This window comes from Protopterus annectens, chromosome 17.part0 (genome assembly GCF_019279795.1).
Source record: "Protopterus annectens isolate FY-2018-M chromosome 17.part0, PAN1.0, whole genome shotgun sequence".
In the NCBI taxonomy this organism is placed as follows: domain Eukaryota; kingdom Metazoa; phylum Chordata; order Ceratodontiformes; family Protopteridae; genus Protopterus; species Protopterus annectens.
In genome coordinates this window covers 71,580,024-71,602,762 of record NC_056751.1, presented here as the reverse complement: position 1 = coordinate 71,602,762, position 22,739 = coordinate 71,580,024, and the positions used below count along the sequence as shown (strand labels likewise).

General features: G+C 40.2%; 1 protein-coding gene across 1 annotated transcript in view; it reads left to right on the top strand.

Annotated features, from left to right (window-relative positions):
* LOC122791403 (neuronal acetylcholine receptor subunit alpha-7-like) overlaps positions 1-22,739 on the top strand; it is a 2,335,909-nt gene that overhangs the window by 1,195,471 nt on the left and 1,117,699 nt on the right. Inside the window, exon 6 of the mRNA XM_044059149.1 lies at positions 5,060-5,227. Within this exon, the coding sequence (XP_043915084.1) occupies positions 5,060-5,227 (168 nt within the window). The remainder of the gene's footprint in view (positions 1-5,059; positions 5,228-22,739) is intronic.

Below are 22,739 nucleotides of genomic sequence, written 5' to 3'. Positions count from 1 at the left end.
ACATCTCATTACTAAGGGTTTTGCATCCAGGATGAAAGAGGTCATTGTCTCCCTCTACTCTTCCCTCATTAGGCCAATCATCAAGTACAATGCCCCATTTGACATGTACCTCACTAGACACCTGCAACAACTGGTGAGGCCACAAGAATACCTCACAAAGAGGATCCTAGGCCTTAAACACTTGTCCTATATGGACAGACTCAAAAAACTCCAACTATTCTCTGTCTCATATCACCTACTTAACGGCGATCTCTGCTTGACTTAAAAATCTATGTCTGACCCAGTTCTCTTAGAAATGCTACATCTAAAGAAATCCCAATCCTTCCACACCACATGCCCCAGAGACCTCAACCTCATTATCACAATCAACAAAACAAGCTGGAGGGACAGGTTCATAACCCAGAAACTGCCCATGCTATGCAATAGACTTCCCATACATGTCAAACAGAGCACCTCACTAGCCTTCTTCAAGAGAAATCTTGATGAGTGGATAGGCAATAGAAGATTCACCCTGGGGATCACTCCAGTGGCTCTACTCGACAGAGGCACTGGGTACTAAGGTCAGGTGGCATGATGCCAGGTAATCCTATGAGCTAGGCTTGTAAAGGCTCCAGGGCCATTAGCCTAGTACACACCTATGAACCTATAAAATGAAGTCTTTGTCTGAGTTCTGTGTGGTTCAAAGTGAAAAGCAATTATTTGTGCCATTTTCCAAAACCTGATGTCTCCACCTATGTCTCAAGCTATTCCGCCATGTTAATAAGTCTTCCAGGCTCTATGTTCTAAAAGATGCATTAACAATTTAGACACTGCAGTAAGTATAAATCCTTAGCAATGCAGAGTTGTGAGACAGTCATCCTGCTAACTCAACGGTTTACTGACAAATTGTCAAAATTAATAGGATCATATGTTTATAGGTAAGTACTAGGCAATCAGTTTGCAGTCCATTAGTAGCCTTGCCAAAAGCCCCTATTCAAAAGTTCCATCTAGCTTCAAGGGGGCAAGACAAGACAGACCACTGGTAAATTTGAGGCTGCCTATCCATTTATCTAGGTTTACCTTCAAGGTAGCAATTGTGCTACTCTTTTAAACATGTCGTAGAAATTTATTCCAGAGGTTGGAGATATGTTGGGATATGAGTCTGTCAGGCTAACATGTCATATTTATCTGTTGATTAAGGTTTAGTTCCTTTAACTGTGCATTTAATGTACCTTTTATTCTACAAAGGCATAGGAAGTAAAGGAGGGTAAGCTAGACACAGATCTCTGCAGAGGAGTGTATAAGATGCAGAGTTCAGATCCCCTGGCTATCAGTTTGTCCTGATAACACAGATTTTTGAGGTCACTGATCATTTATAAATCTCATGAGATCTCTCAAGGCGAGTAATATATTTAGACAAATACATGTCAAAAAGTGCATTATATTCAATAATGGGTCTGATGAGTAAAATTGAATTAAGATTTATTTGGATGTAGAGGAGATGCCTTTGGAGATGAGATAAGCCAGATAGAGAGCTTTCCAAAGTGCTGCAGAAACAAGATGGTCAAATAATCAGTAATTATCACCAAGAGTGCCTAGATGTCTTACAGCAGTGTCTGAGGAGACAGGTATGTTAACTATATTGAATGTAAAATGCTATGTTTATCAAATGAACTATCTGATCATATGGCTCATGTTCCCATGTAACACTGCTTGTTATAGTATAGTAGAAACTTGATGAGTATTATGTACTATTTCTTGCAGACATTTCTCCTAAAATGGCTATATTCTCATCCAGACAGGTTTCTAATATGGCAAAATGACAGGAAAGCTCATCAGAGTTACAGACAGGCTGTGCAGTCCAACATGTTTTATCAGAAGATATTTTCTTACTTTGAATAGAATGATTCAAACTAATTTGTTAAAGCAATGAGTGACCTTGTTAGATGGAAAACTCTATAGTACTTCTCTAAGGTCTAATAACAATGTCAGAGACATTCCTCTTGATTTTGCTTGGTGTGAGTTTATCTTCACATATTTTTTTCAAAACTACAGATCTAATTGTGGGGATGTACTCTTTGATCTTAAGGAAAGATTCAATTGTAACCAAGGTGGTTAAAACATGTAACAAATTGCTCAGTGTACCTTTCCCCCAGAAACCAGGTCCTCTCTGAGGATAGCTCCTGCAAACTTTAAAAAAGGCTTCAGCTGCACCTGATCTTAGCATACCCTAGTGACAAAACATCAGAAAATAATGTCAGAACAAAACCAGTGCAGCCAGGAGATTTTACAAATAGGTATGTTTGTAAGCAGGGATATAGAACATAGGCAAGAGGGGCTGGAAATTAGCAGAGAACCAGGGTACTGGGAGCAAATAACCTGAGAGGGAAAAGCCATAGGGTCATATTCGAAAAAAACTTGTTCTCAGTACAAGTGACTTACTCCTGTGTAAGCCTGCCCAATTCCAAAAGACTTTCTCTCCATGTGACTTACACAGTGTATGACAATGCCAACTATCATCCATTTCATCATTTCCTGTTTAGAGCTGTAAAGGACTTTGATGCCCTATTTTAACTTCCAATTATTTCTTGTAAGGATTCTCTCCATAGTTCCTCCTATGCCTGTATCTTTATTTATTTATTTATTTATTTTTGTTGTTGTTGTATCAAATTTCTTGATTACTATTTAATATAACAATGCCTTTTTTGCCTGTTTAAAAACACTATATTTAACTTATGTTTTATTTTTGGTTGAAATTTAATAATATTAGCAGAAATTAATTAGTTGATATTCTCTGTAATTTGACTCTTCACCTCATTAATTGTAAAGAATGTCCTTGGACTCAAAACAAAGGTTAGCTATGAAAGTGTTATAATGCTGTCTAAAAAGGAATCTGTCTTAGAATGTAACTTTTGGCAAATGATAAGACACACATCTCAAATTCTATAGTATTCCTTTAGCACAATTTCAAGTCACATATTTGCATGAGTGGGAAATTAGTTGCCCTACTGGGAATTAAAACCAGACCTCCAGAGTACTATACTGTATAACAGCCACCTAACTTTGGCCTCGTATGATTTTTAGTTTGACGCTTCCCTTACATGTCTTTCTCCTTGCTGCTGGGAATAATCAACCTCAGACATTCTGTGCCCAAAACAGATGTTCATTGACATCAGTGTTCATGGTAACCATCAAAAAGTACTTTCTGTACAATCCATCATTTCAGTTTCATTTTGCCAAGCTACAAAAAAGGAATATGGCAGTACAGCAATGTATAAGGAAAATTAATAAATATGCTTAGGAGTATGTAGATTTATCAAAACCATCATAAAAGTATCTGGAGGTTACAATTCAGAGTATGATAGGTGCATCTATTTTGTTTAACATTAAACTGTGAAATAATTTTTAAATATAATTTTATGTCTGGCTTTATTGCTGTATCTTTCTTATTTGCTTATTTATTATTTTTATTGTGCTCCGGAACAAGAACACGGTTGTATTAGCTAATTAGACTATTCTGTCACATTTAGTAACTCATATCTGAAATATTTTCATAGATACATACAGGAACATAACCATAGGTTTTGGTACTGTACAACAACTTATATATCACGCAGTGAACTGAATCAGGCAGTTATGTACATTCACCCAATAAATGTTTCTGCAAAAGTACCAGTGAGTTAATGATGTAATTACAAACAACAGCAGCACAATGATTGTATATTTACTATAAACAAATTCCTTCTAAACATTTCTGGGTCATTTCACAACAATAATTTAATGAAATTAACCGTATTAAAAATGATATGCTGAAAACTGTCCTTCAGAGAAGTATAACCTTGTTAATTCTTAAAATGTCATTACATTCTGCAGTCACAGAGGTCTGCCATGCATCACCTAATTGTTCTATATAATCCCATCCATGATTATTCATTTCTGCAGTGGCTTTGAAATAGTGGAATAATAGTTTTCCTACACTTAACAAAATTGTTCAATAGTCAGAATGAATCAGGATTGCTAACGTGACACATGAATCTTATGTTGATGAAATATTTAACTGCTGAACTGATTCTGAGTTATTTTGCTGAAGCATAGATTAATGGATCTTACTTTGGTGAAAATATCTCACTGAAAGCAGTCACCTTGAAAGAAAACCAGTTTTGACAATTCTCAGAATAAGGGTACTGCAATTATGGATGATAAGGACATTCCCCTATTCCAGCAGTCCTAGAGCATTAAAAAATGTAACACATCGCACATTGCCCCCCTGTCTCTCTGTCTCTCACATGCATACAGACATACACTTGTAAACACATGCACTTTCATACAAGAAGCATGCTCAAACACGAGTGTAAATGGACACACAAAAATGCTCACACACACACACACACACACACACACACACACACACACACACACACACACACACACACACACACATACACTGAAAACCATACTTTTTCTATACTTAGCTTAAGTGGTCTTCAAATGGATCTGTTTCATTATACTGAAATGACAAACTGGAATTCGACAAAGTGAGGTGTGAAGAAGTGTCCAGCTACCCAGTTAAACATGTAGTCTGTCTGTTTCAGTTTGCCACACTGCTGCAGACATTACTGTTGCTACCTCACCAGTTTTGGATCTGTCATGTGATTCTCATAAAAATGTCTTCTGTACAGAGTCTACATGCCTGTCCTCTTGTGTTTATATGGGTTTTGCGGGATGTTTTGTTTTTTTCCTGTATCCCCAGGACATGATGCTAGATGAATTCATAATTATCTAAACTGATTATAGACAGGCATGCAGCGAATTGTATCCCATGATGGACTGGCATCTCTTCAAGAACTGGTTCTCTTTTTCCTCCTCTGCTTTCCAGAATAGGCCATTTCTCCCTCTATGATGTTCAGCAGAATAAAGTGTGTGTCAGTGAACGATGAACTGGATGAATGATATATGTTTGGTAGAAGTAATTAGACATAGCAGACTGTTTTTAACTCCAAGTTTATCCAATAAAATATTGAATAAAACTTTCTGAAAAGTGAACCAATAACTCATCATTTCTTTCATATTATAATCCTAGGCATTTTAAAAAGTACTTGCTATATAGATGTCCGCTGGTTCCCTTTTGATGTTCAGAAATGCGATTTGAAATTTGGCTCGTGGACACATAGTGGTTGGCTTCTAGATTTACAAATGGCAGATGCAGACATTTCAGCTTATATCTCAAATGGAGAGTGGGATCTAGTAGGTAAGAGCCCTTTCAGAGTTATATATACGAAGGATTTATTTTAACCTGCTGTGATGTGGTCTGTTTAAAATGCTAACTCTAGCTCTTCTGGTGTCTGATATCACTGCATTCTCCTGCTGCTTCTGTACCCTTTGCATTCACAATTAACATTGTAGGTATTGAGCCCAGTCTGCTTCTAATGCCTGTGGAAATAACGAACTATGGATCAACGTGGAAACATACTGATAGGTAGATGAAGATCGGTCAACACAGACATAGACATTTCTTGGCATCACACCAAGAGATGGTTGTACTGCTGACTACATCCAGAACTTTTATTTTACGGCCAGAAATAATGGCCTTAATTATTTAATTTTTGGAACCCTGCAATTTTTTGTGCACTTTTTAAGTGAGTCTTTGACCATTGCTATAAAAATAATGCATGCCTTTAGTAGACACTTTGTTACATCGGTACTGGATATGTTGCAGGTGTGATACTTTCAGTTGTGATTCCACAGGACTCAGAGAAGAAGAAAACATGAGTTCTATGTTTGCACAGACACACACACACACACAAACATATATATATATATATATATATATATATATATATATATATATATATATATATATATATATATATATATATATATATATATATATATGTGTGTGTGTGTGTGTGTGTGTATGTATGTGTGTATAGTAAGAGAGTGAGATCTGGGTGTTGCAAGTTATCCCCACATCAGCAATGCAGGGGTTTGACCCCCTGTAAAAAAAAAAAAAAAAGAGAGATTGTCATGTCATTTGTTGAGTGGCACTGCCCTGGAGTTTGTACAGTTCTAGATGTTTCAGTAGTGATTCATTGCTTGTTGAATAAACAAGAGTCCAATAATCATGGATTCTAAGGGGATCCAGTATCTGTCTGCCTGGGATGACATTATTGACAGACCTTGATGCTTTGCCAGAGATGGCCTGCATCTGTCACCCTGTGAATTTCTGGATACTGGCCAAGGTGCTTGACACCCCTATAGTCCCATTTTTAGGTGGTGTTCGAAAGACCAAATTACCACCATAACAGCTGCAAACAAATGCAATCTGAGAGTCATGCTGCTCAATGCTAGAAGTCTAAATATCAAAATGGACTCACTCGAAGCACTCCTTAAAATGGAGAACATCAACATTTGTGCTGTAACAGAGACCTGGTTCAAGGCAGCAGAAAGCACCCCTGCACTACCAGGCTATAACTCATTCCACACCTTTCGGCCCCTGAACTTGGACCAAAGCTCCAAAGGTGGTGGTGTTTCCATATTCATAAAGGATGCTCACACCTCCAGACTAGTAGCCCAACATAACGCATCTGAGATACTTCAGGGGCAGCTAACACTGAGTAAGACAGCAATTCAGGTCGTAGCCTGCTATAGGTCCCCAACCATGTCCCAAGACTCACACTCCACGTTCCTAAGCACACTGGAGAATATTAGGGTCCAACCTAACACTCTCATACTGGGCAACTTCAACTACCCCACCATTAACTGGGAAAACTACTCATGTACCAATGCACTTGCCCAATGCTTTCTGGAATTCATTAATTCCAATGCACTGGACCAGCTCGTTCTTACCCCCACTAGAGGTAGCAACATCCTTGACCTGGTCATTACTAACATGGACGACCATTGCTCTACACCAATAGTCAACTCCTCCCTGGTTAGATCCAACCACAAACTAATCACCTTAGAAATCCATATCCCTCCCCCCACAAAGGTAACCACCATGAAAAACTTCTCCAAAGCTACCTTTGGGCTCTTAAAAACAGAGGTGGCTAACTTCATGGCACCCATGCAAATGGAGAATAGTTGCATGACTGCCGAATCATATACCAATGCACTGTACGGACATGTACACAAATGCATGGATCTCGCCATACCCAATAGAACTAAGACGCTGTCCTCAAAAAAAAAAGGAAGCCAATCTGGTGGTCCCCTGCCATAAACAAACTCTACAACAGAAGGAGGAAACTGATGTGGAATAAGGCAAAGTCCCAAGACTGGAAAACCTCCCTTATCAGCCTCAACAAAAGGTTGAGATCCCTCATCAAATCCTCTAAAGCTAGCTATGAAAACAGAATTGCAGCAGATAGTGAAGACAACCACAAGGCATTCTATTGTTCTGTAAAGAATCTCCATGGCAATAGCCAGATTTGCTCTGAGCTACTGCACAATGGTACCTCCTATACCGAGCCAACAGATATTGCCAATATACTGGCTGACAGATTCAGTACTAACTTTACCCCCCCCCCGCCAAGGACCAATCACAATACCAATAGATTGCCAGGCACCCAGTATTACTGCTGACAGGTTAAAACAGCACTGTCCAAGGCCAAGAATACAGCTTCTATGGGACCTGACAATATCTCTAGCTGTGTTCTACATGAACTACAGAGTGAACTGGCACCTCACCTTTGTGTCCTGTTTAATCACAGCCTCACCTCAGGCTTTGTCCCCACCAAATGGCACACTGTTACAGTCATCCCTCTCCACAAAGGAGGAGTGTCTACAGACCCCAGGAATTACCGCCCAATTAGCCTGACGAGTCTGATATGCAAAGCTATGGAACACATCATTATGGACCTAATAAACAAGGATATAGGGAATCTGCAAACTCTGGATCCTACACAGTTTGGTTTTGTGAAGGGTAGATCATGCCTGCTCAACTTGGTTGACTTCTTTGAGTCAGTCACCAGAGCTGTGGATGAAGGCAAGGTGGTTCATACAGCCTACCTTGATCTGGCCATGGCTTTTGATACCATTCCCCACTCAGGAGTCATAGAAAAACTCACTAAGCTAGGCATCAATCCCTATAACACTAGGTGGGTTGCAAACTGGCTCACAGATAGAACACAGAGTGTGGAAGTAGCTGACTCCAAGTCAGACTGCTGACCAGTCACGAGTGGAGTCCCAAAGGGTTCGGTCCTGGGTCCTCTTCTGTTTGGTATCTACTTCTCTAAAGTCCAGGCCAACACAAAGGGACTCTAGCTGACAATGTTCACAGACGATTGCAAATTGGGAGTTATTATTAAATCCCCAAGTGATGTTGATGCCATACAGAAAGGCCTCAATGGCACCAATGACTGGTGTCAGAACCATGGCCTTAAGTTCAGTGCCAAAAAATGTGTCGTCATCCCCCTTGGGAATAACCTAGTTCCCTTGAATTACCACATTGGTGGTAGTCCACTGAACACAGAAGGCATTATAAGAGATCTGGGAACACAGGTGGACAGCAATCTCTCTTTTGACCACCACATTGCCACTGTGGTCAGAAGGTCCTTCTATGTGGCACATCTCATTACTAAGGGTTTTGCATCCAGGAAGAAAGAGGCCATTGTTTCCCTCTACTCTTCCCTCATTAGTCCAATCATCGAGTACAATGCCCCATTTGGCATGTACCTCACTAAACACCTGCAACAATTGGAGAGGCAGCAAAAGTACCTCGCAAAGAGGATCCTAGGCCTTAAACACTTGTCTTATATGGACAGACTCAAAAAACTCCAGCTATTCTCTGTCTCATATCGCCTACTTAGAGGTGATCTCTGCTTGACTTACAAAACCATGTCTGACCCAGCTCTGTTAGAAATGCTGCATCTAAAGAAATCCCAATCCCTCCACACCACATGCTCCAGAGACCTCAACCTCATTACCACAATCAACAGAACAAGCTGGAGGGACAGGTTCATAACCCAGAGACTGCTCATGCTATGGAATACACTTCCCATACATGTCAAGCAGAGCACACCACTGGCCCTCACCAAGAGAAATCTTGATGAGTGGATAGGAAACAGAAAATTCACCCCAGGGATCACTCCAGTGGCTCTACTCGACAAGAAGCACTAGGAACTAAGGTCAGGTGGCACGATGCCAGGCTAATCCTATGGGCTAGTCTTGTAAAGGCTCCAGGGCCATTAGCCTAGTACACACCTATGAACCTATGAACCTATGGTGGTGGTGTTAGTTTCTGTTCTACATTACTATTATTATAGTATTGTTTTTTACTGCTTCACTGTATTCATACAGATAACAATGTGCATAGTGCAGCTAAAACATATCCACAGTATCGTACACATTTGTCTGCACAGATAATAATATCAGGTAGACCTACAAATGTCAATGTACACTACAATGCAGGTTTTGCATAGGTAAGAATGCCAGTACAGAAAAGGAAACATGGATATATAGTTTGGTTAAACATTGCTCCCTTCTCCAAAGACCAGGAGTTTGAATTGTCATTTCATAAAAACAGTTGCCAACTGTTAGACCTTCACACCTCAGCTGAAGAAATTTGCTCCACTTGTGCCTCTTTGCTTCATTATTCTAACTTCAAGCCACCATGCACTGGGAAAAAGATAACAGGTTACTACATACTGGGGAAAGAGAACAGGTCACCACGAACTGCTAAAAGAGAACAGGTCACCATGCACTGGGGAATAGGTTACCCTTTCAGTGTTAGTCTCTGCCTCTTGTTAGTGGTCTGCAAGCAGCTGTCATCAGGCATCCAATCATGTGCCTGAGATGTCATTGAGGAAATGCTTGGTATATCTCTCTAGTGTGTATGAAAACTGCAGAATACTAAACTGACTGTGAATGCAAAAGTACACATCTTGTATTCCGATTGTTTATATGTAGGTACTATGAGAATTACCACTGTGATATAAAAGAACGTCATTGGTGCTGCAGTGGTCAACTCACATAACACACACAGTTATTGTGGAGTCTACATTATTTCACCGAATGGCTATTCAGTGAATAGCTGTTTTTCGAACACCTATTTAGCGAAGCTGCTCTTTATTGAATGGCAAATTTTAACTAGGACAAATCAGCAGTTGGCCACCATCTGGAATTTTCCCTTTTCACCACTGTAGTGCAATCTCGGAGTTGGTATATTTAGTTAGGGGGGTGTGGGGGGCATAGCCCCCCAACCTTGGTAGGTTTTAAATTGTATTATTTATTTATTTCATTTTTTTTTTCCGTCACTTGGTTGGCCAGCTGCTTGCTTGCCGTACTTAAACTTTGCTGTTTGATGAAGACCGGCTTCACTAAATAGGTGTTCAATGATAGCCATTCAGTGAAGTGATATAGCCCCATTAGTGTGAAATTACCAAACTACACTTGTACAAGAAATTGTCTTTCCTGACTTAAAATGATTGATGGTTTTATTTATTGTATTTATTTTAATTTAGTTTAGTTTATGTACTGTATTTCATGACATGCTGGTGTGATGCTGTACATGAGACATTTGTGCAATAACTGCAGAGGGAGAAATAAAGATAAGATACAGTGATGCTTGCATGTTACAATTGTTAACAAGGTTATGTAGTAAAATGCAGTAATGGTATTTACAAATTACAAACAGAATGACAGTAAAAATCAAATATACTAAGTAGGACTTATAGTTAAGCACAGTACAAGGAACAGAAATACATCAGAGCCTGTTGAGTGCTAGACAGTAACTGTGATCCACAGAACTGTTTTAAAAAAGTGTAGTTAGGTGGATCTGATCTAAATCCAAGATTGCAATATATGGAATACTCCCCCATACTGCGAGGTACCGTGACGTCTGAGTTACTATGTATATAAGAAGCAGGGATATGGGGATATAGTTCCCTACATCAGTGAGTGTAGGAGAGGAAACACTGACAGGTATAACAGGTTTCCCTTTTGTCCATCAATTTGTGGTTGGCTCGTGAATGCATTTGCTGACATGTCCAGTTCATAATTAATCAAGTAGTTACCAAAACTGACTTGGAATTTGTGTGAAATCCAGATGAGTTCAGTCATTTCCTCCTTTTCCTTTCCTGCACTGTTGATGTCTTACAGCTGACCGTGCCTCCACATCGATGTGGCACTGGGGAGAATTTCTCCTCGCAAAAAATGTGTTTGTCCTTTATATTTCATTTCATTGCTTCATATTTTTGTTTAGGTGACAGTGATTGTTTAACCTGTTTTAGTGTCAGTGAACATAAACAAGATGAGTGTCCACAAAGTTCATATTCATGTGTGTGTGTGTGTGTGTGTGTGTGTGTGTGTGTGTGTGTGTGTGTGTGTGTGTGTGTGTGTGTGTGCATGCGCGAGTGCGTATGCACGTGTCTGTACTGTATGTGTGTGCATACATATGTGTGTGTGTGTATATATATATATATATATATATATATATATATATATATATATATATATATTTTTTTTTTATATATATATATATATATATATATAGATAGAGAGATATAGATATATAAATCAGTGCACACAAACTGTCCAAAGTACACAGAGCAGTATACAGTCCACAATTTGCAAAACAAAAAAGATTTAGCACCACAAAAGTCAAGGAAAAGAATATTTATTTCCACCAAGTCAGTGACACTTGTGCCACACAGCAGCCACAGGTTTTTGCCTACCAGCCGGCATGTTGAGTTTTTGAAATGCACTAGCACAGTGATTCTGAAACTGTGGTCTGTGGTCCCCTGGATGTCTGTATGATAATTTTTAGGAGTCCGCACATCCAGTTCTGCAGCATCTAGATGAATGAACTTGCTGTAGTAAAAAAAAAAGAAAGAAAGAAAAACTAATTTTCTACTACGACTACGCAGCTCACTGTCAGCAAGTAAAAAAAGAGCAAGTAATTTCCGTGGTATCCCCGAAGGTCTCAAACAACCCACTAGACAAGTATAGTGGGTCCAAAAGCAAAATAGTGTAAGAAACTTCTCTGTGTGGAAGATTTTCAGTCCGTATATATCTAGTTAATTACTGTATATTAATCAGATCAGACAATGGTAGTCAAAGTAGCAAACTTAAACTCTTCTTAAGTCAAAAAAATAATAAAAAATATATAATTTAAAATATTGTACAGGATTACTAAGTATTCGAAAGTAATTCAAGCAGGATAGGCATTCTATTTCCAATTGAAAATCCTTTAAGTACACAGACAAGCTTTCCACATAAAACAAAAATAACAAGAGTAAAGGATTCCTAAAAAAAATAATTGGGTAACTTGTTTAAATCATTTTGTTCATTTTCTATTGTTTTATATACGTATATATATATATATATATATATATATATATATATATATATATATATATATATATATATATATAAATGCACTTTATTCATCTGTTTTTACTGTATTTGTGTTTCTTCCTACTTTATTACTAGGGGCATTGACTACAACTCTGATCTGCAATGTATAACAATAAGTATCCTTTTCTGTGCATTTAAAGTGTTTTTGATTGTATCTGCTTTATTTTCTGAAAAAAAAAAAGCATACAAAAATAATATATATACTTGTTTCCTGCCTTTCTAAGCTAGTATAGTCCAGTTTTCAGGTTAGTGCTGAATTCAGGGCTGTGTTACAAATCTCTGTGTTTGTCCATACCTTACTTGGATAGAAGGAAGTTTCTCTGTTCACCTGTGAGAGAGGGGAGTTTGAGCAACCTATCTGTCCCTGGAGGAGTGGTTTCAGCCCAGAAATTAGTAGTTTATTGGCCATTTTGGGCTAATTTCTATCTATTTCATTTCCCTGTTATAAATAAAGCATTTACCCAGTTTTGCGCACCAGGCAGTGCCGGTTAGCTAGGGTAAAACTATTTCCGGCTCCACAAAGTCTCCTCTTCAATTTTTTCCTTGAAACTAGACAAACTTTCAACTTCATCTCTCAGCCCAGCACTTGCTCAAAACTCATAGCAAGCACTTATAAACCCTGTCACTAGAACCTCCTGTACTGTACAGAAGGACAAGGTTCTCTATTCAACCTCACCAGCCATCCAGTAAAACAGTTCACTGTACCTATCCAGGCATGTCCAAAGGGCAGTTTCAGGTGTACTCTCCAGTCCATCTGGTGAATCTGGGCATTTTGAGGCAATGTTATAACTGCCTCATGTACACAGACAACCCTCTCCTCCTTCCACCAAACACTAATACATGCGAGAGATGCAATTATACAGCCAAACTGGAGGCTAAGCTCTCTCAACCCAAGATTGGATCAGACAGTCAAGAGGAGAAGGGAAATACTTGCATCACACCACCAGTCTCACATAGACCCATTAAACCAGCACCGGCAAAAAACACACATAAATACATGAAAACATACTCTGAGGCTCTAAATAAAAATCTACAAAACCAACAGAGACCTCCAAAGCAAACATCCAAGCAACTTCCACCCCAACAGAAACCATGAAACACATACTTCACAAAACCAGTGTGCCATGCAATAACTGCCCTTAAGGCAAAATAACATACCCAACATACTAGTAATAGGTGACTCTATAGTCAGGCACACTGACATCCCACTCACTAGGCTGAATAAGGAGAAGGTTACTGTTAGCTGCCTGTCAGGAGCCAGGATCCACCACATAACGCAAGCACTCAGGTCACTCCAGAACAAGTACAAATATCACTCTGTCATTGTCCATGTTGGTGTGAATGACCTGAACCGTACCTCCCTGTACTACATGAAAAGAGACATGGAAGAGCTCTCTGATCACATAGCCCAGGCCGGTATGACCCTGAGTAGCATCCTGCTCTCAGCAAGAATGATACCACGGTATAAAGAAAAAAATTCTCGATTTCAACAATTGGCTAAGTTTCTGGTGTCATTCAAAGGTGATCCAGTGTCTGTCCGCCTGGGATGACATGCTCGACAAGCCACGCTGCTTCGCTAGAGATGGCTTGTACCTGTCACCCTTAGGCTTTTGAATACTGGCCAAGGCTCTTGCCACCCCACTGTGCCTTTTTTAGGCAAGGCTCAAAAGACAAACCCACCACCGTAAATAGCACAAGTAACAAAAAACTGAGGGTAATGCTACTCAATGCCAGAAGTCTAAACCTCAAAATGCATGCACTCGAGGCACTCCTCAGTATAGAGAAAATCGATATATGTGCAGTAACAGAAACCTGGTTCAAGGCTCCAGAGAGCACCCCAGCACTACCAGGCTACAACTCATACCATACATTTTGGCCGCAGAACCCAAACTGAAATACAAAAGGCAGGGGCGTATCCATATTCATCAAGGATACCCACATCTCCAGGTTAGTTGCACAGCACGATACTTCAGAGATCATCCACGTGTAACTAACAATGGGCAAAACTGCAATTCAAATTGTAGCTTGCTACTGATCACCCACCATGTCCCAGGACCCCCATTCCGCATTTCTGGAAACACAGGGAAACATAAAGGTCCTACCAAACACCCTAATATTGGATGATTTCAATTACCCAAATGTTAACTGGGCGAAATACTCAAGTACTAACTCCCTTGCCCAACCTTTCCTAGAATTTATAAACTCAAACGCCCTGGTTCAACTGGTCAACAATCCCACCAGAGGTGACAACATACTGGACCTGGTCATCACCAACATGGGCGACCGGTGTTCCACACCGGAGGTCAACCCCTTGCTGGTTAGATCTGACCATAAACAAATCACTTGGGATATCCACTTTCCGCTCCCACCCCCGGACAAGGAAACCACTGTGAAAAACTTTTCAAAAGCAAACTTCACGTTACTTAAGACCGAGGTGGAAAGTTTCAAAGCCCCCATGCTGAAGGATAATGCTGTCCAAGCTGCAAAATAATTTACTAATGCATTCTATGGGCACCTACAAGAATGCATGGATCATGGCATCCCAAGCAAAACCAAGACTCACTCCTCCAAGAAAAGGAAACCAGCCTGGTGGACTCCTGCCATAAACAAGCGATACAATAGAAGGAAGAAACTAGTACAGAAAAGAGTAAAATCCCAAGAAGGGAAGACATCCCGGATCAGTATCAGCAAGAAACTACGATCCCTCATAAAATCATCCAAGGTGAGCTTCAAAAGAAAAATCGCCAAGGACTCCAAAAATAACCACAAGGCATTCTTTAGCTATGTCAAGCATCTAAGTGGCAATGCTCAGATCTGCTCGGAGTTAGTGCAGAATGGCACAAAATACACTGAACCGACCAATATCGCCAACATCCTGGCAGACAGGTTCAGTGGAAACTTCAACCCCTCTCACCCCCAAAAGGGCCCATAACCATACCAGAAGAATGTAGAATCCCTAAAATCACAGACACTCAGGTTAAAACAGCCCTCTCCAAAGCCAAAAACACAGCATCAATGGGACTGGTCAGTGTCCCAGGCTGTGTCGTACATGAGCCCAAAGACAAACTAACCCTTCAGCTAAACACACTGTTCAAACTCAGCCTCTCCACAGGCTATGTATCCATAGAGTGGCACACAGCAACGGTTATTCCACTCCACAAAGATGGAGTCACAACAGACCCTGGGAAATATAAGCCTGACTAGCTTGGTCTGCAAGGCTATGGAGAGCATCATCGTGGAACTCATTAACAGAGACATTGGGAACCTCCAAACACTGGACCCTACCCAGTTTGGCTTTGTTAAGGGCAGATCATGCCTCCTAAACCTGGTGGACTTCCTTGAGACAGTTACCAAGGCTACAGACAAGGGAAAGTTGGTACACACAGCCTACCTAGACCTCGCAAAGGACTTTGACACCATTTCCCATTCTAGTATTATAGACAAGCTCACCAGCCTGAACATAAACCCCTACTTCACAAGATGGGTTGCCAACTGACTCATGGACAGAACCCACATGGTGAGAGTTGCGAGAGCTAGGTCCAACTCTAAACCGGTTACAAGTGGCATTCCCCAGGGCTCAGTCTAGGACCCCTCCTGTTCGGCATGTACTTCTCAGAGGTACAGGCAAGCACAGGAGGACTATGGCTGACCAAGTTCGCAGACGACTGCAAATTAGGGGCTATAATTGACTCTCCAGCTGACACAGACATCCTCCAAAAGGGTCTCACTGAGACGGATACCTGGTGTCAAAATCATGGCCTCAAGCAAAATGTCAAAAAGTACATAGTCATCCCCTTTGGAAAAAACAAAGTACCCGCAAACTACCACATAGGTGGTAGTCCCTAAATGCGGAAGACATAATAAGGGATCTGGGGATCCAAGTAGATAGTAATCTCACCTTTGATAATCACATTGCCAAAGTGGTTAGAAAATCCTTCTACGTGGCCCACCTAATCACAAAAGGGTTCACATCCAGATCAAAAGAGGTTATTGTGCCCCTCTGCTCATTACTCATCAGATCCATCATAGAGTATAATGCCCCATTTGGGATGTACCTTACAAGACACCTGCAACAGCTGGAAAGGCCACATAAGTACCTCACCAAGAGGATCACTGGCCTCAAACAGATGCCCTATGCAACTCGACTGAAGAAACTCCAGCTGTACTCGGTTGCATACTGCTTACTCAGAGGTAGTCTCTGCCTGACATACAAGGCCATGTCCAACCCAGAACTGATGGACATGCCCCATCTAAAGAAAACCTTATCTGCTTGAGCCACATGCTCTAGGGATCTAAACCTCACCATAAAAATAAATAGGACATGCTGGAGGGATAGATTCCTGTCCCAGAGACTTCCCATGCTTTGGAATAAGATTCCAAACTACATTAATCAGAGCTCCTTACTTACACTCTTCAAGAGAAACCTTGTAGAGTGGATGGGAAACAGAAAGTTTACCCTGGGGATCACTTCAGTGCCTCTGCTGGGCAGAGGCACAGGGAACTAATGTAAGGGGGTGGCAAAAGCCAACACATTCTGGCTAGGCTTATAAATGCCTTCGGGCAGATAGCCTAGTACCTACCTATGAAGCTATAAAAGAATTCAACTTTAATTGCCACATGAGTTCATGTTTCTCCAGAATATTCGGGATGTCTCCTTCAAGATCACCCTTTTCTAGCAAATCATTGAAGATTTACTGACAGATATTTGAGTTTCAGACTTCACACCCTTCAGAAAATTCATGCTAATGCAAAAACCTGTTATACTATCAATTTTCTAAGTATGTAAGAGCAATGTTTAAAAAGTGTCCCTATTTCTGGGCCTTTGTCCCCCATTATTTATGACTTTATCCAGATTTCTTGCTTTATGAGGTTGAGATGTATGATGTAACCTTATAAACAAATCTGAAAAATGCCCTAGCCTAACTCAAACAACTCTGCTGGTGACTCCATCTATTCCTCCTACATCTATAAGATTTGGAACTCCACCCCCTTGACTTTAAACAAATAGCCCTGGTGAAATTTTTCAATGAGCACATTGTTGCAACTTTGCTCAGCTATTGACTAGACAAAAATTCCTAACCATCCACCCAGTGTATTCTATACTGTGCCATTCCTCACTTTATCTAAGAACACTATACTGATATCTACAAACACTGCCTGTCATCATTTCATCCTAATCCACTTACCTTTCTTTACCCTTTCCTTACCACACACTGTACTTCTCTTCATATCCCCTGCTACATCTTTTATTATTCTCTGCTATTGTCCTTCAGCTGGCTGATTAGTTGATTTTTTTCGCTCTTCTTTCACCCCCTTTCATATTACAGCCTTTTCATATGTCTCTCTACCCATCCACAAGTCATGCAATGGCACCTTAAAACCTAATCTTCATGACAATAAATTAAAAATTCTTTTACTCAACCTTCCCCAACCTTCATGTCATTCAGCTTAGTTACTATGTAATTTATTTCAACATCTACCCCATCCAATACATGATGCAACCACTTCTTGTACCTTCACCTCTACCTATTTCCCTGATATTGTTTTTCAAACTTGTCTTCTTACCTTCCTCCTCCTGCTCACTGTTGTATAACTACCACTTCCACTATCACAGTATTTAAATACTTTTTCCTCAAACCTCACTTTTAAAAGCTAGCTCTCAAAAACTATTTCCCAAGCCTTTGTTTTGAACCATTGTTATACTCATATGTTACACTTTGTTCATTACTTACAATATTTTTATCTAATGATATGTACTGTTGCCCATTGTAAAACTCTATTTATGTTTTACTATGTACTCTATCTGCTTTTTATACCTTTTGTGTATGTATTTATACTTGGAGCTTTTCTCTCCAGGCTTCTACTAAAAAAGGGCAACTTTTGTCCAGATGAACAATCCATTTAGAAAATGCTAATATAATTATATATATATATATATATATATATATATATATATATATATATATATATATATATATATCTTTTTTTGTATCTGGAAAGGTGGCAACCCTGAATAAATTGAATAACATTCTCTGTCTCTCCCTTTCTCCCTCTCTTTATGTTGACCTCTCATAAACTGCAATACATTTACTTTGTTATACACCTAGTGCTAAGCATGGCCTAAAGCTCAGTAGAAGAGTCTTCCAAGCACTCTCCAACACCTGCAATCTCACAATTGCAAATGTAATTAGTGCAGCTGATGTGCACCGTGACGACTAAATAGCTATTGTCATTGTCATGGACAACATCTCTTGCATCACTACCAAACAGAAATTGTTTATTTTACAAATTCTTTAATTTAATGTCAAAGCTAGTGCTGCTAGGAATTAGTGTATCAGTTTGTTGGGGAATATATGGGTTTTTTATGACACATTCAGTTTTCGTGAGATACTAGAGGTCATAGACTGCACCCACATTGCAATAAGTTTCCATCTGCATAGCAGGAAAGAAATTATATTAGTCATAAAGGATTCCATTCTGTCTACTGCCAGGTGATCGCTAAGGCACAGGGTATAATAGACAATACACTTCTGCGTGACATGTAGGCTATATCTATGACTCGTATATGTGTCACAGGTCCTACTTATATCTGTGGTTTGTGAGGGAGGATTCACCCAGGGACATCTTATTGTTGACATATGCCCTAGAGCCAAGCTTAATGACACTTACAAGAAATCCCCAGAACATGGCAGAATATGGCTACAACAATGTCCTGTTGCAGACCTGTATCATTTTTAACTGGCTTTTGGCCTGCAGATCAATTCAGGAAGACAAAGTACCAGAAGGAGCAGCAGTGAAAGTGCCTGAAGAGAAGCTTGTGAAGGATTCAGCTCCAGGGGAAGAGCCTGTGAAGGAGGAAGAGCCTGTGAATGTTTTAGCTGCAGGAAAGGAGCCTGTGAAGGAGGTGATGCCTGTTGAGGAGATAGCTGCAAGGGAGTATTATGTCACATGGATGCAGATGCTGTATATTGTGACTATGGCTACAAGACTGTATTTCGTTAATAACTATTTATCAGAATGAAGTAGTATACAAAACATAAAAAATTATGCATGCAAACCTATACACAAGTTGTGCTATACATTGCATAGACTAGCCACGTGTTGGATCAGACATAGGCTACCAAGGTAACAAAGCACAGAGGGTAGAGCACAGTTATCATTATATGCATGGAGATGAGGACCGTAGTGTCCAGTGTTATCAGTGGGAAATTGTTTGTGTGTGTGTGTGTGTGTGTGTGTGTGTGTGTGTGTGTGTGTGTGTGTGTGTGTGTGTGTGTGTGCTTGTATGCGTGTGCATGTGTGTCTGTGTGTGTGTGTGAGTGTGTGTGTGTGTGTGTGTGTGTGTGTGTGTGTGTGTGTGTGTGTGTGTTTATTTTTGGATGTGTCTCTCAGATACGAGTTGGTGCATTATGAAACTGGGGTAGTCTGGCCATGTGGGCGTGCTGTATTCATTGCTGTGTGACTGTGAAAAGGTGGACAGTGCAGACGTTTCAGTGAGTGTTTGCTGGAACCCAGCCCCAGAAAATGTTGCAACACTGTGCTGGGATCTGGTAGACAGGTCCATGGCACTCAACTGAGATCTGTGCAAAACAAACATGCCCCCATCCACGGGTGCTACATCTTCTGAAAGGGTTACTGGTATAATCCACACAATGCTGAGAGGATGGTGCACACTGTGACCATGAACAGTGGCCCAAGCCACGTGTGGACTTGATATGAGCAGATGACCCATGTGGAATTCCATACCATGCCATTCTTCCCTCAACATTGGATGGGGGACTGGAATTTATGGTACTCAGTGTGCCTGAGTATGGGCTTCTCCTTCCATGGTGGGCCTCCCCACCGGAGACAGAGACATACCAGCTGCAATAAGTGTGTTGACCCATATCTAGGCACATAGTCACGCATTCTGCCTGCAAAACTCCCTAAACCATATGTCCATAATTTTGCGCATGTGACCCCATGCATGCCTTGAGGTCATCATGCAGACCATATACTACCTCTACCAGTTCATCAAGGGCTGTATTTATGTCTGCCTGTCCCTGTATTTTGTTTCTGCACAAATGGGTTGTGGCCTTTAACAGACCCAGGTTAGATGCTGAGCAGTACCCATGTTGAGCTTTCCTACTGCCTTGATCTCTGTCTGTCTTCTTCCTTTGTGCTCAATGGAGCTTGCAGCCATAAATGGGGAGTATTCTGAAAGTGAAGACTTTCTCTCCCCCTCCTTGTTTGTCTTCCTGGGTTTGTTGTGTGGACTGCCCAGGCACAGAAGTTATATCCATGAAATGGTGCAGAGATGTGAGCATCACATTTCCTGTGTCTAGTACTCCAGACCCCTGACTGTGCTTGGACTTGGCTGTCATCATCATCATCATCAGAGTCAGACCATTCCTCAACATTAAGCAGATGTATATGCAAAGTGGAGGATCCTGATAACATAGCACCTTTGAAAACACCAAAGGAAATCACCCGAGCTATGAAAGACAATTTACCAGTAGCTAAAACCCCAGGAATGAAATACTACTACTTAACATAGGGTTACAGTAAATTAATAGGTAACATATTTTGTGTCATTGATCTCTACAGCTGGAGCCCAGATATTCTTTAAACAGATGTTGACATGGTTTTAAGTTGTAGTACAGCAGCCATTTACCTGCTGTAGCATCCACGTGTCCATATTTATACATAACACAACCAAGAATAAAGCATGAACAAATGTGAATAAAACTTAGTAAGGAATACTTTAGAAGATTTTAATTAATACTGAAAACAGCGTTGACATCTTGGAACAAAGCTCAAGCTATAAACCAATTTGCTCTTCCTGCCCTAACTTACAGGTTTGGAGTGAATGACTGGATCCAAAAGTTGTTGGATAGTTTGGACAGGAAAACAAGAAGGATGCTTCATGCTCATCAAATGATTTATAAAAATCAGTGCAAACCAGGACTATATATTCCCTGTTCTGAAGGAGGTATGGGCCACTTGAAATTGATTACATGTATAGCTTTGAAATTCTGGGACTGCATACACATCTGCTGACCTCACAAGACCCAAACTTAGTGAAAGTTTTGAAGCGTGGAGAATAAGTCTAAGATGACTCCCCTGCTTAGTTTAGCAGAAGCATATTGATGTCAAGCGGGGATGGAAATCAAACCAGAAGTCTATAAAAATCAGGCAGAAACTAAATGTGCCAAAAAACAAACAAAAAAAGAATATAAGGTGAAGGATTAGATGAGAAGGCAAGAAATGTAGAAAGTGCATAAATATAGTAGCAGGTATAGAAAACTCTTGGAACAACCTCATGTTGATCAGGATCGAATGCAGGAATGCTTAAGAGAGATGAATTTAAACCAAAAGATAAAAGGTTAATATTGACAGCCCAACACAGTGGACTATGTAGACGTTGGTTTACAAAGTCCACTGAACATGTGGGAGAAACAGACAAATGAAGGTTTTGTAAAACAGAATTGGAAACATTTGCACATCTTGTTGCTGGTTGTGATATACTGATGGCAGAAGCATTATAGAAAATGATAAAGTTTATATCACATGAGATCACCCATTACTAATAGATATAGTGGTCCATGAAAAGAAAGCAAAAGTAGCATTGATCATTGAAATCGCTACACCCAGTGACTACAGTGTCTTACATACAGAGAGACACAAAGTTATAAATTACCAGGATTTGTAAGCAGAAATGAAGGCAATGTAGGAGAAGGATACCCAGACAGTTACAACAGTGGTAGGAGCAATGGGACATAAAAAACATATCCTAAGTGGATCACTTCAAAGCCCTGTCTCTGTACAAAGCATCCTGTAATCCTGCTCTGATGGACCTGTTGCACATCAGCAAAGAAAATACCATCAGAATTACCCAATCTAAGACCTAAACCTCACCTGCAATATAAATACACCATGCTAGAGGGACAGGTATTTGTCTCAGACACTACCCCTTCTGTGGAGCAGGTCTCCCATCTATGTCAAGCAGAGCTCTTCCCTAATATAATTCAGATATAACTTGGACGACTGGATTGGAAATCAGGCCTCTAATAATAGAAGCAGCTTGTAAATGCTTGACCAACCATGCCCAAGTTTGCATATCTATACCTACATATACATAGATATGTGTGCATGTGTAGATATACATAGATGCAGACATATATAATGATACAGATATTGATATAGATATATAGCCCATAAACCAATCCTAGGGTATCAATCAGCCAGAAATATTTGGAAAGCATGGCTAGGCTTAAAAGTCCCCAGGTCATTAGTCGTTAGCCTAGTAATTACCTATGAACTTGTAAAAAATCATTACCCCTCCCCGCTGCCATTCTTACCGCCCCTATTTCCTTGCATTTGTTCCTCTGCTTGCTTTACCTCTTTTCCTTCCTTCCTTCCTATACATC